The sequence below is a fragment of the Plecotus auritus genome (assembly GCF_963455305.1).
Source record: "Plecotus auritus genome assembly, chromosome: 3".
Taxonomy (NCBI): Eukaryota; Metazoa; Chordata; class Mammalia; order Chiroptera; family Vespertilionidae; genus Plecotus; species Plecotus auritus.
The window spans coordinates 225,831,472-225,848,668 of record NC_137772.1 but is presented as its reverse complement, the minus strand read 5'-3'; the positions used below and the strand labels follow the sequence as shown (position 1 = coordinate 225,848,668).

General features: G+C 67.9%; 1 protein-coding gene across 2 annotated transcripts in view; it reads left to right on the top strand.

Moving 5' to 3' along the window:
• Nucleotides 1-16,301, top strand: part of WNT7B (Wnt family member 7B) — a 50,706-nt gene extending 34,405 nt beyond the window's left edge. For both annotated transcript variants that reach the window (XM_080659448.1, XM_080659447.1), the window contains exons 3-4: nucleotides 6,173-6,444; nucleotides 13,743-16,301. In XM_080659448.1, the coding sequence (XP_080515574.1) occupies nucleotides 6,173-6,444; nucleotides 13,743-14,222 (752 nt within the window). In that variant the 3' untranslated portion in view covers nucleotides 14,223-16,301. The remainder of the gene's footprint in view (nucleotides 1-6,172; nucleotides 6,445-13,742) is intronic.
• Nucleotides 16,302-17,197: the final 896 nt, after the last annotated feature.

The following is a 17,197-nucleotide window of genomic DNA, read 5'->3' as shown; positions in this document are numbered from 1 at the left end:
CCTTCCGTGGGAATGGGATCACGCACACGTGGTCTTTGCCCGGCAGCTCTCGCCGGGTGTGTGTGCCAGGCCCACCTGGCACAGCCTGGCGCAGGTCCCTTCCTCTTCGTGGCCGAGCAGCGTTCCGCGGTGTGGACGGGCCACAGCTCCTTTGTCCATTCTTCTGTTGATGGACGTTGGGGATGTTTCCACCCTGGGCTGTGGTGGCTGATGCTGCTGGGAGCGTGTTGTGTGGACACGTGTGTCATTTCTCTGGGGAATGTACCGAGGAGGGGTTGCTGGGTCATTCGGGAACGATGCTTAGCGTCTGAGGACCTGCTGAGCGGCTCCGCAGTGGCTGCAGCGTGTGGCTGCCCCGGCAGTGAGCGGAGGTCCCAATCCCCCCGCCACCGCCTCGCCACCGCGGCTCGCTGCCTGTCCGTTTCAGCCACGCAGCAGGGGTGCATGCTCTCTCACGGTGGTTTTTAAAAAATACGTATTTATATTGACTTCAGAGGGGAAGGGAGAGGAAGAGAGAGAGAAACATCCACGACGGGAGACTCCTGGATCGGCCGCCTCCTGCACACCCCACTCTGGGGATGGAGCCTGCAACCCGGGCACGCGCCCTGACCGGGAATCAAACCCTGACCTCCTGGTTCATAGGTCGATGCTCAGCCGCTGAGCCCCGCCGGCCGGTGGGGGTTTTCATTTGTATTTCCCCGAGGGCTGATGATGCTGAGCATCTCCTCACGTGCTCACTGCTGTTGGTACCTCTCTTTGGAGAAAGGTCTGTTCGGATCCTTTTCCTAGTTTTAACTGGGTTATGTGCTTTTTTGTGGCTGAATTATGGAAGAGGCCAACTTTCTTTTCTTTTTTAAAACTAAGGGCAAGACAGCTCGACAGGGACGCAGGGTGAACGGAACTGTGGCCACAGCACGGGCAGGCCCATGGGGCGCACGCCAGCGCACACTCTCGGGAGCCACATTCGTGGGTGAGCCCAGCTACATGCCCGGGACATGAGCATGGGGACTCGTGTAGCGGTTTACACACACGAATGCCCAAACGTGTGCACACTCGCGGAGAGCCCGTGTGGTGTGTGTCCCGTGCGGGCATGATGTTCCGTTCAGCCACCCTCTGTGCTGGGCCCGCCTGCCACGTGACTTGGCCGGATCAGGGCCGGCACCCTCGTTTTGCAGGTGGGGAAACGGAGGCACGGAAAGGCCTCTTTGTCGGTCCGAGGTCACCCAACTGGCCAGTTGTAGGTTCTGGACTTGAATTTGAGGTTCCGGCCTCTGAGCCCCCTCTCTGGGAACATGTGTGACCCCAAACCTGAGTCATTCTGGAGTATCAGGCCTAGGCTCCCCCCACTTCCTGAGCTGCTGTGTGACCTCGGGCAGCGTGTGCCCCTCTGGGCGTAGGGGCTAGGAAGTGGAAGGAGCTCTGAGTGGACAGTGCGGGAGCCCCTGGCATGGGGGTGGGCACAGCTCTGCCCGGGGAGGGCAATGGGCTCTGTTCTGCCCAGGCCCCCGCTGTCCCCACCGGCACCCGCTCAGAGAGGTCGGCCTGGTCCCCGGCGTCCTCAGGGTGAGGGGGTGACGGGAAGGATAGGCCCCTCTCCCCGGGAGCGGGTCCGGCTGGCATCACCGAGGGCTGGGGCAGGGCGGGCCAGGTCTGCTCCCTCTGGGCCTGGAGCCCATCGGGGCAGCGAGGGCTGATTCTGAATGGCCCACAGGAAAGAGAGGGCGGGCTGGATGGTCCGAGTGGCCAGGTAGCCTCGGTTTACCCCAAGGCCGTGGTAAGGCTGAGGGCTCTGCTGTTCTGATGTCCCGATGTGTGGAGGGGCGGCCGGGGCTCGGGTGAGCACAGAGGGTGCCAGGCCTGCCCCGGGGGCCCAGCGTGGTGCCTGGCCGTCCCCGGTCCGCCCTGCCCGTCCCCGGTCCGCCCTGCCCTGCTTCCCACTTGGTGAGGGTGAGGGGTGCCCATGTTTGTCCTCAGCGCTGCCCCGGGGCTGTGGGCTGGGGTGAGGATCTCCAGCCCTACTTGGCCGATGGGTCACAGGCTCAGGGAGGGTGTGCGGCCTCCACGGGGCCACACGCACATGTGCTCTGAGGCCTCCTGAGACCAACGTGCACCCCCAGGACAGCTCTGGCCCCAAACAGACCACCATGCTGCCTTCCGCCAACTCCCCACCCCGTCAGCAGACACACCTGTGGCACCTGTCGCCACTGCCGCCTGGAGCAAACCATTGCGGCCCCCAGCCTCAGTGTCCCCCCTCCCCCCTGTGACGTGGGCTCGTCAGGAGGGTCCGTCCCCTGGGCCGTCGTGGGGATAGAAGGAGGTGGTGAGTGTAGCCCCCAGCCCAGCCCTGCTTGTGTTTGGGGTACGGGAAACATTGAGTTGGGGGTGCACTAAAGGGTCAGAGGTGGACCCTGCCCACCACCTGAGCCCCTGGGCACCTCATTCCAACGGGGCTGCCAGGAGCAGGGGCCGGCCCAGCCGTGTGCAGAGCCTGGCGAGCCGGTGGGCAGTGGCAGGCACCCCGGCAGGGAGGGGGCCAGCGTCCCCCAGGGCCGGTGGCAGGGCCCAGCCGGGTGGTCTGTTGGACGAGAGGGGTGCACCCTGGTGGCCGCCAACCTGCCACAGGTGGGCCAGCTGTCCATGTGGCCAAGCTGGGCTGCAGGCAGCGGTGGGCGGGGTCCGGCGGGGTCCGGCCGTCGGGGCTCGAGGTCATCTCAGAGGCCAGGGGGCCAGACAGCTGCTGAGCAAGGCCCAGGGTTTGAGGGGCTTCCTAGGCCCTCGTGCCCGCTCCCCCCGGGGCAGCAGCCTGGGTACCTCCCCCCCCGTGTGATTGGGGGAGGGACCCTCCTAGCTCCACGCCGGGCACACTGACCCGGGCAAGCTCCGAGGGCCCCGAGCCTGTGTCCAGGTCTGCCCCGGGGCTGCGGTGAGAATTAAACAGGGTGAGTGTACAGCGTGCGGGCGCACGGGTCCGGGACCTAGGGCCAGCCTCCTGGGCTCTCCCCTAACGAGGACTCCCTCCACGCCCCCTCCCCTTGTCTCCATGGTGAGACAAGAGGGCTTGGCTCATTAAAACCAAATAAAAAAGGAATTAGCGGGAGTGGCGGCCCGGTGAGTAACCGATGAGTAACCGAGTCTGAGCCGGGTCTGGGCTTGGCCAGGTGGGAGCAGGCGCTCAGCGAAGGATGGGGGAGATCCCGGCACGCCCTCCGCAGGCACAGTCAGCAGGCCTGCCCGGGGCTTAGGAGGAGGCCCCATGGGCTCCTGGGGGCAGGGGCGGGGGCGGGGGAGGGAAGAAGAGGGTCAGGCAGGGTCCAGGTCCACCTCCTCCCTCTGGCAGGACTTCCACTCCCCCCGCCTGGCTGGCCTCTTGGCAGGATTGCGCAACCGTCTGCGATTTCTCTGCCCGCCCTCCCCCCCCCTCACTGGGTGCCTAGCTTGTGTCATGCCCCCTCTGAAGCCGACTGGGTCTCCCTGAGCTCCCCCAAACCCCAACCCAGCGTGCACCTGCTGGCTAGCTGCTATTCCCTCCCCCCCTTCCCCTCTGCCCCCCAAGATCCAGGCTGTCCAAACGTAGCGTCCCCTCCGCTCGCGGCTGCACGCCGGGGACAGGAGGGCCTCCAGGGACCCGCGCCCCAGCCCCCAGCCCCTCCCGCTGCTTCTCTGGGCTTTGATGCCACGGCCTACATTCGGATCCTGCTTCAGCCCCTAACCGTTCCACAGCCTGTACCTCTGCGCAGCGCGCACCTGTGAGATGGGGACGGTAGGGAAGCTGCCCGTGTGTGAAGGGTCAGAGGGATGCTGGGATGCGGGGCAGCTGCTGAGTGACAGCAATGGCCACCCGGCCCGCACAGCTCTGCTGACCTCTCTAACCAGTTCCGGAACGCCCACCCCTCGTGTGGCCGTGAGCTCTCGATTCTGAGTGCACCGCGTCCAACCCAGCCCCGCACAGTGCCGCCTGCTTCACAGGGTGTCTCTGGCCTACCGCAGGCAGGCTCCCCGGACCTCAACCACCTCTTTCCTTGTTACTCTTGATCTCATACCTCTGCAGCCTCAGCACCAAACTGTCACACCTCTGCGCCTTGGCTCCTGCCGGGGCCAGGAATGTGCGCACACACCGACACACCACGCGTGCACACACTATACATGTATACACGCACTCGGATACCACACGCGCTCACAGGGAGTTCACACGTGCTTCTTGTTAAACTTTAAGGAGTCACCTCCTCCAGGAAGCCTCCCCAGACTCCACCTCCACCGAGGCAGGTCAGGCATCCTTGGAGGTTCCATGCCTCCCCGTGGCCCCTCCTTGCACAGTCCCATAGTCACCTCCTTCCCGGGCCCCCCACCTGGCTGATCACTCCTGCCTGTGTGTCCCGTGACCGCTTGTCGGCAGGCTCTGCTGGGCGTGGGCAACATAGGCAAGGAGTTTAATAGCCACGCCACACCCAGCGGACTTCCCTTCGGGCGTAGTGGCCTAATTTGGAGCCGGGGAGGCCGATTCCCGTGTTCCCTTGTCCCTGTGTCTGTCTGGGAGTCCCTGGTCAGCCAGCCTTGATGGCACAGGGACTGGGCACCTCGGAGCCATGCCCTGTGCTGAAGGATGGTTGGTGAAGGAGCGGGGAGCAGAGCCCCTGTGGTTAGCTGGTCCCTGGGTGGCCATGCTCTGACCTGGCTGGGAGGGAAGCGCCCCCAGGGAACAAGGACTTCACCAAGGTTGAGCCCCCCCAGGAGAACGGGGACCCCATCTAAGTGAGCCCCCGGGCGGGTAGTGGGTGAGGAGGTAGACCCCAGAGCGCACAGCGAGCGCCAAGCACGGGCTGGGCATACAGTCAGTGCTCATGGGCGTTTATGGGATGGACCTGACTGGACCCTTAACCTCCTTCCGTCTGGAGGGTCCCCCAGCAGCAGGGACAGCAGCCAGGTGAGCAGAGGGCCCGGTGGCAGTCAGGGACACAGGTACCGGCTTGTGGACGGCCGGGGTCGCGGGTTCCCTGGCTGTTCCTCCAGAGATGGAAGCCGGCCCTGCCCCGTTACCGCTTCACCAGGCATTGGGGTTCCGGCTCATCCATCGGCGTGGGCCTTTGGTCCCGGCAGCACCACTGAGCCCTGTGCCCGCAGCGCCGGGCTGGGGCCCACATGGGCCTCTGGGCATGGGCACGGGGACAGGGGGCCAAGAGACGGGCCAGGATGGTGGGGTGCACAGGGCTTGCCCAGGGGCCGTGGAAAATAAAGAACTAGAGCTGGACCGGTTCCTCTCAGGGGCCTCGGACCCCGTTGTAGCCAGGAAGTCCCCGCGGTGCGGTGGGGCTAACGAGGCGGACAGTGTGGAGAGCCGAGCGGGTCAGATCTGCCACGGTGCCCTGGGAGGGCTGCCAGGAGGAGGCATGGGAACGGGTTTTGGAAGGGGTAGGATTTGGGCAGGAAGGAGGGGGAATTCCCCCCAAAAGACCAGGTAACCCCCAGGGTATGTGAGCAGCACTGGAAAGGGCGTCGTTCTGATGGACGGAGGCCGTGGGGGTGGGCACTGGGCTTGGAGGATGGGCACAGACTTCGGGTTTGGGCTGTGGCCTTCCCTGCCCAGCTCAGGCAGGGGAGAGCTGCGGAGGTGTGGGCGGAGGTGCCCGGGCCTGCCCCCTGGGCCCACCCGGACGGTGGCTGGGGTGAGGGAGGCCCGGCACCCACGTCCGGTCAGTTCAGGCCCCGCGGCAGGCCGGGGTGCAGAAGGGGACACAGGAGGCCTGGTGACTGGTGGTCACAGAGAGAGAGGCGGGGACAGAGGCCGCGTGGCTCTGGGCTGCGTGGGTCCTGCTGGGGAGCCCACGGGGTCTGCAGCTGTGACTGGTCCCTGAGGAGCAGCGCCAGCAGTGGGGGCCGGGGGGGGGTGCAGAGGCCGGGCCCCACACCTGTGACAGGCGCCGCCCACGTTGGGGGAACTGCGCCCCGGGCTCTCGGGACAGGACAGGCCGCGCAGTGTCTCCCGAGCAGGTGGAGCTGGTGGCGCGGCGGGCGGAGGGCTCCAGTGCAGCGGCAGCCCGGGCCGTGCCCTCCGCCCGCTGAGTCAGGGGCTCCGAGAGGGCGCGCTGGGCGCCTGGGTCCCCGGAGCGCACCGGCGGGCGGGGGAGCCCCGCGGGCCTCACGTGTCTGCCCGTCCCCCTCCTCCCCCCCTCCGCAGGGAGCCGTGAGGCCGCCTTCACCTACGCCATCACCGCGGCCGGCGTGGCGCACGCGGTCACGGCCGCCTGCAGCCAGGGGAACCTGAGCAACTGCGGCTGCGACCGCGAGAAGCAGGGCTACTACAACCAGGCGGAGGGCTGGAAGTGGGGCGGCTGCTCGGCCGACGTGCGCTACGGCATCGACTTCTCCCGGCGCTTCGTGGACGCGCGCGAGATCAAGAAGAACGCACGGCGCCTCATGAACCTGCACAACAACGAGGCGGGCAGGAAGGTAGGGCGCGAGGGGCGGGGCCAGGGGCGGGGCGGGGCGAGGGGCGGGGCTGGCGGCAGGCGGGGCGGGGCCGGGGGCGGGGCAGGGAGACGCGAGGGGCGTGGCGGGGGCGGGGCTGGCAGCAGGCGGGGCCGCTAGGTCACCGGGCCTTGACCTCCCCAGCGTTGGGCGCCCCTCCTGGAGACGGGAGCTGGAAGCCTGGACCCTGACGGTGCGGTGTGGGCGGTGCGGGGCAGAACAGTCACCCGCGATCCTCCCAGCACCTCTGAGAGACGCACCCCGCTGTTCCCATTCCCGAGGTGTGAAAACTGAGGCTGGGCGTGATGAAGGGATGTGCCTGCACCTCCTCCCCGCAGGGAGCCCTGGGAGGAGGGTGAGACAGGGACCCTGTGTCCACGCAGAATGGGAGCGGGGCCTGCCTGGGGACCCCGGGGTGGGGCAGGCCCCCAGGCGACAGTCCCATGACCCTGCGCTGGTCCCAGGGGGGTCATGCCGGCATACCGGATACCAGGAAAGGCTTCTCAGAGGAGGCAGTCTTTGGCTCAGTTTGCCCTGAGAGACCTAAGGAAGGGGTGTTCCCTCAGGGAGGAGCAGCCTGGGGAGGGTGGGCCCAAGCAGGGGCGGGGGGGGGGGTGGTGGGGGGGGGAGGCACTTGTGCACAGGGTGGACGCAGTGTGAGGCGGATAATGGAGGACATTCAGGAGGGACACACTGGGGAAGAGGTCAGCACGGGCCCAGTCCTGCCTCGGGGAGATGCGGGCCCCAGATACTGGGCCGGGAGGAGCGGCCACCGTGGCGGCAAGATGGCCAGAGATAGGGCAGGCAGCGGAGCAGAACGCCTCTGTGGGTCTGATTCCCAGCCCCGGCTGCACCCAGGGCGCCAGGCCTGAGGGGCGCTGCAGGCACGGGCAGACTTGCCTTTCCAGGCAAGGAGTTGAAATTACCCCCCAGGGACCACCCTGGAGGCCACTGGCCGCTCACTCATTCACTCAACCAACGCTCCTTGCCGTTCCTCTGTGCCAGGGCTGGGTTGGACACGGGGACAGGGAGGAGTAAGATGTGACCCTAGCCAGGGAAGTGCCCCCGCACCAACAGGGTGCACCTGAGCGGAGCAGAAGGCACACTCAGGGTCCCCGGGAGCCCTGGGGACCAGCGGGAGGCGAGCAGAAGCTTCCTGGAGGCGGCGACCAGAGCCTGAAGGACACACCAGAGTTGAGATGCAGAGGCAGAAGGAGGTGGCACCGGGGGGTGGGGGTGGGGCCGGAAAGGGGGTGAAGCTGCAAAGGACTCATGCTTGCGGGAGCAGGAAGGGCGGGCAAGCAGGGCCAGCCCAGAACAGGCCTTGAACGCCAGGCCAAGGGTTTGGCTTTTTCTGTTGAGGTTATTAAATTCTGGTCAAACGAACACGTAAAGGAAGGAGTGAGTGACACGGGTTGCCTCCAGGGAGCTCACAGACCGTGTGTAAGCACATTCTCTAGGCCAGAGATTGTCGGCCTTTATCATCTCACGGCGCATAAGCTCATTACAGAAATTCCTCGGCACGCCAAAAACATGCATTACTGTTTTGCTGATCTAACATACCAAATAGGTATAGTTTTCATTCGTTCACACCGGATGGCTATTGTGTTGGCTGTTGTCAGTTTTTCACTTGACAACCTAAGGGAAGAGAGGTCAGAGCCGCTGACCAGTCAGTGACTGCACGTTTTACACATTCTTGCGATGCGCTGCTTGAAAATCGCTGCTCTGTGCACAGGCAGATGGAGATCGGTGCCTGGGGGGCCGAGGGAGGCGATTCGCTTACCCGGAGGCATTGGGAGCCGGCGGGGGGCCGGGGGGGGGAGGGAGGGAGGGGCAGGAGGCATAGCTGGGCCCGCAGTGGACCACCTCCCCTGAGCCTCTGCAGCGGCTGGGCCCGGAGTGGGGGCTTCCCACACTCCTGGGAAGAAGGTCTCACTGTCCCTCCTTTACCCCTTTACACGGGAGAGCAGTGGGGCCCAAGGGAGCCGCAGAGCTGACCGTGGCCCCGAGGCCCGCGCCCCGGCCACTGCTCCGTGGGGAGGTGGCTGAGCGAGCGGCGGAGACGTGGGGAAGGGAGCCCGCGGAGGGACCAGCGCAGGAGACGGTCACGCGTGCAGTGCAGCCTGGCCTCCAGCCCAGCCGAGGGCTTTGGGCGGCCCAGGAGCCTGGCAGGCTGAGCAGGCCTGGTGGAGGGCTGACAGCCAGGCCGGATGCTGGCCCCCTGGGCACAGGTGCCACTGCAGACCCTTGAGGGAGAGTGGGGCCGAGCAGCTCGAGGGCCAGGGTCGTGTCTGGTTGGGCTCCGAGGCCCGTGTGAACCCATGGCACGGCACTTGGGGTGCTCGGAGACGGACAGGGGTGGACGGCCTTGGGCAGGAGGCAGGCAGGATTGGGCCCGGGGTGGGGGGTGGGGTGCGATGGGGTAGGAGAGCCAGGAGGCTGGGGCAGGGTCCCGGCAAGGGGCATGCGGATGGAGGAGGGCCAGCATGTGGGGGTGCGCTGGGGTGAAGCTGTGAACTGAGGAGAAAAGATTGTCAGGGGAGGGGTCAGCAGTTCGAGCGTCGGGGACAGAGCGGCCGCAGGAAAGGGCTGTCAGTGGTTAGCGGTCAGGTCAGGACTCGGTGCCTGCGCTGTCCCTGGCTCACCCGTCCCTCTTCCGAGCCTGTCTCCTCATCTGCATGGTGGGCATAGTGCACCATGTCCCCCTGCCCGCTGCCCCCCCAAAGCTGCTCTGAGCCCTTGGGGGGGCTTAAAGCGACAGAAACCCGTTCTCTCCCAGGCTGGAGCTGGGAGTGGGCGGGGCGTGGTCCCGCGGAGGGCTCCAGGGGAGGGTCCTTCCTGCCCCTTCCTGCCCCTTCCTGCCCCTTCCTGCCCCTTCCGGCCCCTTCCTGCCCCTTCCGGCCCCTTCCTGCCCCTTCCCGCCCCTTCCCGTCCCTTCCTGCCCCTTCCTGCCCCTTCCTGCCCCTTCCTGCCCCTTCCGGCCCCTTCCCGCCCCTTCCCGCCCCTTCCCGTCCCTTCCTGCCCCTTCCTGCCCCTTCCTGCCCCTTCCCGCCCCTTCCCGCCCCTTCCCGCCCCTTCCCGCCCCTTCCTGCCCTGGGGACGCCAGGTGCTCCTGGCTTGTGGCCCCAGCATCCAGGCTCTGCCTCGTCTGCACGTGCCCCACTCCCCCCGCCCCCCGTGTCTCCTCTTCTGTCTCTTGTTAGGACGTGTCCTCAGACGTAGGGCCGACCCTGGTCCAGAATGGTCTCTGGTCTCACCGATCTGCGTAGTCCCAGTTTTCAAATAAGATCACGATCTGAGGTCCTAGTGGGTGTGTGTTTGAGGGGGGCCACTCTGCAGCCCGCCCTCGGCTGGCACGTGGTCCCCCACACCCCTGTGGGCCAGGGGCAGACAGGCGGAGTGTGGAGACCTACCTGCTCACCCCCTCTTCCGCTGGACATCGGTGCCCCACCTGTGATTCCCCTAACCTGGCCATTCCTGAAATCTGTTCCCACAGTGGGGGCACCCCTTACTCCAGAAAGAACCCCCAAGTCAGCTCTTTCCTGGAGCCCCGTCACCTCCACACCACCGGGCGGTGGGGGCACCGAGGCTGGGGGAGGGCCCCGCTCAGTCCCCGGCTCTCCTGGGTACAGCGGGTCACTCCGCACCCACCCGGGTGGTCTCCGGGCAGCGGGGCTGGCGCCACCTCCGCTGTCGCTCTTATCTCGAGGGCACTGGAGACGGAAACGGCACATTCTTCAATCCTGTGATCACTTCCCAGGAGAGGCTCGGGCGCGGGGGACCCAGCCAAGCGAGGATGCGGCCCCTCGCTCTGCAAACAGCTGCCAATCGGCTCCATCTGCGGGCGGCCCCTGGTCCTGCCACACAGGGTCCCCGGGCGGGGGGAGGGGCCGGGCCTTGTGGCCTTGATGCTGACAGGAAGATGGGACGGAGGGAAGGGGTTAGGGCAGGTGGCACAGAGAGGGGGGCAGCTGTTCAGCCAAACTGGACACGCAGGGGGCGGCTGAGCTGGGACCAGCCGGCCGGCACAGCCTCCAGTGTGGGCACCCCAGCCCGGTCTCTGGCCCTCACGGACGACTGAGGAGGCATCCCTGCGCAGCAGCCTGGGGTGGGCGGCGCCCAGGCGAGGGGTCCTGAGAGGGCGTCCGATGGGCAGCCCCTGGCCGAGGGGCAGGCACAGTGGGCAGTGGCCAGGGCAGGCGAACACCCAGGCCTGGGCGGGCCAGTGATGGAAGAAGGGGCTTTGAGGAGAGGGGAGCGCAAAGATGAACATGGAGAGGGTGAGGAGGGAGCAGGAGAAGGAGACATGGGTGGGTGGGGGCAGGAGGCCGAGAGGAGGCCCAGGGGTGCTTTCCCCTGGGAAAGGGGTCCCACCAGGGTGCCGCCCTTGACCCAGACCCTCAGACCCGGCTTCTGGCCTGTGCCCTGGACCCCGACACCCCATGGCCCTGCAGTCCCAGGTCTGAATATGCCCAGGGTGTCATCCACGCAGGAGCAGCGGGCCCCACCCCCAAGCTCCAGGCCGCTGGCCTCGCCAGACACACACACACACACACACACACACACACACACACACACACACACACACGATGCTCATTTGGGCCAAATATTCCCTCTGCAGTGACGAGGACAGCTGGTGCTGCACCCCCCTCGCGCACACCTCCTCTTCACCTAACGATCTCCGTAGACACGCAGTGCGCGTACCGCCTCCTCCAGGAAGGCCCCCGGCTGGCACCCTGGCCCGGGGCAGGCGGAGGCTCCCACAGCCCCTGCACTTTGTGCTTTTGTGTGTCCGTTTCCTTCCGTTCCCCACACTGACCATGAGCCCGGGACCGACGTCCTTGCCGAGGTCCAGGCCCCAGGCTGCCCGGGCAGGAAGGGAGATGGGGCAGCGGCGGGCTCTGTGGGCTGCCCCTCTCGCCCCTTTGCATTCCTGCACTCCCTGTGGACCTCCTCCTCTGGGCAGGGCTGGGGTCCTGGGCAGGGCTGGGGTTCTGGACGAGGGCTGGGGTCCTGGGCAGGGCTGGGGTCCTGGGCAGGGCTGGGGTCCTGGGCAGGGCTGGGGTTCTGGGCAGGGCTGGGGTCCTGGGCAGGACTGGGGTTCTGGGCAGGGCTGGGGTTCTGGGCAGGGCTGGGGTCCTGGGCAGGGCTGGGGTCCTGGGCAGGACTGGGGTTCTGGGCAGGGCTGGGGTTCTGGGTGAGGACTGGGGTTCTGGGCAGGGCTGGGGTCCTGGGCAGGGCTGGGGTTCTGGGTGAGGACTGGGGTTCTGGGCAGGGCTGGGGTCCTGGGCAGGGCTGGGGTTCTGGGCAGGGCTGGGGTCCTGGGCAGGACTGGGGTTCTGGGCAGGGCTGGGGTTCTGGGCAGGGCTGGGGTCCTGGGCAGGGCTGGGGTCCTGGGCAGGGCTGGGGTTCTGGGCAGGGCTGGGGTCCTGGGCAGGGCTGGGGTTCTGGGCAGGGCTGGGGTCCTGGGCAGGGCTGGGGTTCTGGGCAGGGCTGGGGTCCTGGGCAGGGCTGGGGTTCTGGGCAGGGCTGGGGTCCTGGGCAGGGCTGGGGTTCTGGGCAGGGCTGGGGTCCTGGGCAGGGCTGGGGTTCTGGGCAGGGCTGGGGTCCTGGGCAGGGCTGGGGTCCTGGGCAGGGCTGGGGTCCTGGGCAGGGCTGGGGTCCTGGCCAGGGCTGGGGTTCCGGCCGGGGCAGAGGGCAGCCAGCTTCCTCTGGGCTGAGGCGGAAGGGAGGCTGGGCGGGGACAGCTGACAAATGGCCCCTGCAGCGTGGGCTAATGATTCGCATCCTCAATCAGCGCGCTGGCAGGCCCCTTCGATCCGGGTAAATGTGTAGCTGGGGTCAGGGCTGGCTCTGGGAACCGGCCCTCGGGGGCCAGGGCGGAGGCCCCGGGAAGCACACGGCTGCACCCTCACGCGGCTCAGAGCCGGGAGGAGGAACAACGTCCCAGCAGACGGCATGCCTCGCCTCACTGACCCGCTCACCCCGCCCCCCCACCCCAGCAAACGGGGTGCGGGGAGCCCCCCACGCACACGGCTTGCAGGGCACAGAACCGATGGCACGCCAGCCCAACCCTGGCAGGAGGGCAGGGAGGGGAGATGGGCCGGGATCCCCACCAATGAAGCCCCCGCTGTCGCTGGGCCTGGTGCCACCGTGCGGCACCCACCCCCAGCCCGGCTCCACCCCTGCTGCCCTATGACCGCAACAAGCCCCTCACGCACGCCAGGCCTCCGTTTCCCCGCGGCCATCGACCCCAGCTCCCCGAGGGGCTGCGGGGAGAATCCGTGAGGCCCTTCTGACAAACGTGGGCCCAGCTCCGCCGAGTTCCGAATATGCTCACGGCCCCTCGTTAGGCTGTGCTCTGCAGGGCAGTCAGCAGCCCCCTTTAGCGGTGAGGGGACTGAGGCTCAGGGAGGAGACACTGACTCGGGTGACACAGCGGGGAGAGTGGGGGAGCTGGCTCCGCTAGGGCTGGAGGCTGGGGGACCTGGGTGGAGGGGAGCTCTGGGCAGAGGGGTGCCCCGGGTGGAGGGGTGCCCCGGGTGGAGGGGTGCCCCGGGTGGAGGGGTGTTCTGGGTGGAGGGGTGCCCCGGGTGGAGGGGTGTTCTGGGTGGAGGGGTGCCCCGGGTGGAGGGGTGCTCCGGGTGGAGGGGAGCTCCGGGTGGAGGGGTGCTCCGGGTGGAGGGGAGCTCCGGGTGGAGGGGAGCTCCGGGTGGAGGGGTGTTCTGGGTGGAGGGGTGCTCTGGGTGGAGGGGTGCTCCGGTGGAAGGGAGCCCTGGGTGGAGGGGTGCGCCGGGTGGAGGGGAGCCCTAGGTGGAGGGGTGCTCTGGTGGAGGGGAGCCCTGGGCGGAGGGGAGCCCTGGGCGGAGGGGAGCCCTGGGTGGAGGGGAGCCCTGGGCGGAGGGGAGCCCTGGGTGGAGGGGAGCCCTGGGCGGAGGGGTGCCCTGGGTGGAGGGCTGCCCCGGGTGGAGGGGAGCCCCGGGTGGAGGGGAGCTCCGGGTAGAGGGGAGCCCTGGGTGGAGGGCTGCCCCGGGTGGAGGGGTGCCCTGGGTGGAGGGGTGCCCCGGGTGGAGGGGTGCCCTGGGTGGAGGGGTGCCCCGGGTGGAGGGGTGCCCTGGGTGGAGGGCTGCCCCGGGTGGAGGGGTGCTCCGGTGGAGGAGTGCTCTGGGTGGAGGGGAGGGCGGAGGGGAGCCCTAGGTGGAGGGGAGCTCCGGGTGGAGGGGTGCCCCGGGTGGAGGGGAGCTCCCGCCGGCCGCTCAGCCCTGCCCTCGGCCCCGCAGGTCCTGGAGGAGCGCATGAAGCTGGAGTGCAAGTGCCACGGCGTGTCGGGCTCCTGCACCACCAGGACCTGCTGGACCACGCTGCCCAAGTTCCGCGAGGTGGGCCACCTGCTCAAGGAGAAGTACAACGCGGCCGTGCAGGTGGAGGTGGTGCGCGCCAGCCGCCTGCGGCAGCCCACCTTCCTGCGCATCAAGCAGCTGCGCAGCTACCAGAAGCCCATGGAGACGGACCTGGTGTACATCGAGAAGTCGCCCAACTACTGCGAGGAGGACGCGGCCACGGGCAGCGTGGGCACGCAGGGCCGCCTGTGCAACCGCACCTCGCCGGGCGCCGACGGCTGCGACACCATGTGCTGCGGCCGCGGCTACAACACGCACCAGTACACCAGGGTGTGGCAGTGCAACTGCAAGTTCCACTGGTGCTGCTTCGTCAAGTGCAACACCTGCAGCGAGCGCACCGAGGTCTTCACCTGCAAGTGACGGCCCGCGCCCGCCCCGTCTGCGCACGGGCTCCCGCCCTCCCGGCCCCGTGCGGCCAGCTGGGCAGCGGTGGCTGCGGACGGCGGGGCTCCAGACGCAGGAGGAACCCCCCGGGCCCAGCACCCTCTCCCCGTCCTGCGGCCCCTCCTGCCCGTCCCGTCACTTCCTGTGGCAGAACAGTGCCCGCGGCCCAGCCCGGTCCTCGCCAGACCCAGCGATTCCTTTTCCTTTCTTTTCTCCGGGAAAGTGAGCCTCGAGGACACACGTGTCCCCGGAAAGCAAAGAGACGACAGGACTCTGCGTGTCCCCCGCCCCGCCTGGGGGGGTGAGCACGGACAGGCCACGCCGGCCGGCCCCACGTGTGACTGTCTCAGGCCACGTCAGCTGCGGGACCCTGGAGTGGCTGGGCAGACGTGGACAGGTTATTTATGTTTTCATAGAACCAGAAGAGGGCTCGGCACAGGGGCCAGCCGGTCCTCACTCCGCACCCTGGGTAGCGCACGCCCTCTGCCCCGGTTCCCCTCCTAGGCCCCGCCTGGCTCTGCCCCGGGACAGGTGGCTGTGTGCGCTCGGTCCCCGGGTGAGCGGGCAGGGGCTTGGTGACCAGCATGGCCCCAGAGGACCCCTGAGGGCAGCCCCTGCACAGGGACCTCTGCTCCCCGCTCTTAGAAAGGTTTTAGAAAACCCCACCAAACCGATCAAACTGTCCCCCAGATCCGGTTCAGGCTGATCCCTCCCCAGGGCTGTGGCCCCCCAGCCCTCACCAGCCTGGCGCCTCACAGTTTACAGAGCCCCTCGCACCCCGGAGCCAGCGGGACCCCAGGCCAGCGCTGACGGGGTGTGGGGGGGCCGGGAGTCTTCAGGGTGTTGGCCTCATTGGACAGATGGGGACACTGAGGCCCAGCACTAGCCAGAGGCCCCAGGACCTGAGTGGGGGTGCCTGCCGTGGCTTGGGTGTCCTGACCCACAGCCCATGGCTCCTGGCCCCAGAGGACAAGCTCTGGGGACACCTAGGCTGGCGTGAGGCGGCCCCCAGGCCTTGAGAAATCCGTTGCACCCCTCCCCGCTGCCTCATCGGGCTCTGCACCCCCAGAGATGCCTTTGAGGGTTTGTCCTTGCCCATCCTGGCCTTTCACCCTGACCCTGATGTGGAGAAAGCTTGGGTCCAGGCGACCCTGTGCTAAGGCCCCACCTGACACATCCCCTCCCGTCTCCCCCCAACCCCGCACCATGCAGGCCCTCCCTTGAAGTCCACGCACCCTGAAACCTGGGAGACGGGAAGCGGAGGGGGTTGGCTCATTCTAATCCACGTGGGGGACGGGAGAGACGAGAAACCGGGGTCTCAGGCAGGCGTGTCCTCTGCCGACGCTCCCACCTCCCGGGGAGCCAGAGCCGCAGAGGTGACTGCTGGGAAACTTGGTGTGTGGTGACGGCTGGTGCGCCTCCATTGCCCACACACCCCGCCCCGAACTTAGGGTCTTTTCCCGTAGATACCCGTGGAAATGCGTCCTCAGGCGGCTGACCGGCCACGTGGGCTGGACATTAGCCTGGGGCGAGTGTCACTGTCTGGGCCTGGCGTCCACCCCGTGTGCCCCCAACAATGCCAGGACACCCCCTTAGCTGCTGTCCTGGGACCCTCCAGGCTCACGTCCCTCCCCACCCGCCCCACCCCGCCCCGCCCCACGGGCCCCAGGACCCCCACGTCCACGGCCGCTGCCCTCTGCCGAGGCACCTGGTTAACTTATGTTGTTATATAGTGTTGAGATGTCTATAGTGTCTTAAATTATTGTGACCTACACTGGGTACTGGGGGGGGGCTGCTGCCCCCCGAGACAGGCTCCTCCTTCTGCTTGAAACAGACTCTCGGGCCCTGGCGCCAGGAATCGCCAGGAGTCGTGCGCACTGTCCCGGGCCTCCCCCAGCTGTCAGCGGGGCCCTCCGCGGGGGTGAGGGGTCAGTGTGGCCCGGGCAGGGGCGGGTGACCCGGGCGCGGCGTGTCCCTGCGGGGCCCGCTCAGGAGAGCCGGTGGGCTTCTGACGGGCTGTGTCCGCCTCCCGGGGGGAGCAGCGGCTCCAATAAAGCTGGGATCAAAGACGATGCGCGAGTGTGGAGTCCACGTCGACCCTGGGGCGCAGCCATGCTGAGCGCCAGCCACTGCCCTCCCGGCCCGGCCCGGCCCCTCTCCGCTGGCACTGCCTGATGTCCCCACCCCATCCCCCTCCTCGCACCTGGCCCAGGTCCCAGGTGGGACCTTGAGTCACACCTTCCAGGTGCCTCGGGACCTGCCCCACCCAGCGAGGGCCACTGGCGGGGCTGGACCTGCACGGAGAGCTGAGGCGGCCAGGCTGCGGGTGGGCCATGGCCTGGAGCGGGGCTGACTCAGGGGGCGGGTGGGGGCTCTTCTCGGGAGAATGGGGAGCCTGGGGGTGGGGGACCCCAGCCAGGTGCCCCTGGCCCCATCTGCTTCCCTCTGTGTCTCCCTTCCCTTCTGACCCCAGCCGGCCTGGGCGTTGCTGGAGGTCCATCCAGCTGTGTCTGGTGGGTTTGGGCTCATGTGGCCCCTCGGGTGCCCCCCGCCCTCTCTGGCCCTGGGAAGCAGCCGAGGCCCCTGGGCAGCCACCAGCCTCCCTCTCCTCTCCCTGGAGGCCCGGCCTCGCCCGAGGTAACCATGCCCAGGAGGATGAATGGCATTCCTGCCGAGGGCCGGGAGGCATGCGGCCTGGCCGGTTTGGCCACTGCCCGCGGTCCCAGCAGCCTGGCATCAGGCGGAACCACTGATCAAACAGCCCGTCTGCCCTCTGCCCACCGGGCGCCCATGGAGCCTGGCCCCAGCCCCAGGGGAGGCGCCACAGGTGGGCGTCCCGAGGGGGTTGGCCCCTCCAGTGTGTGGAGCGGGGACAGGTGGGAAAGACCCCGTCCTGACCGGCCCTCCCTGACATGTGGCCTCAGTCTCCCCCGCTGAGAGCAGGAGGCAGC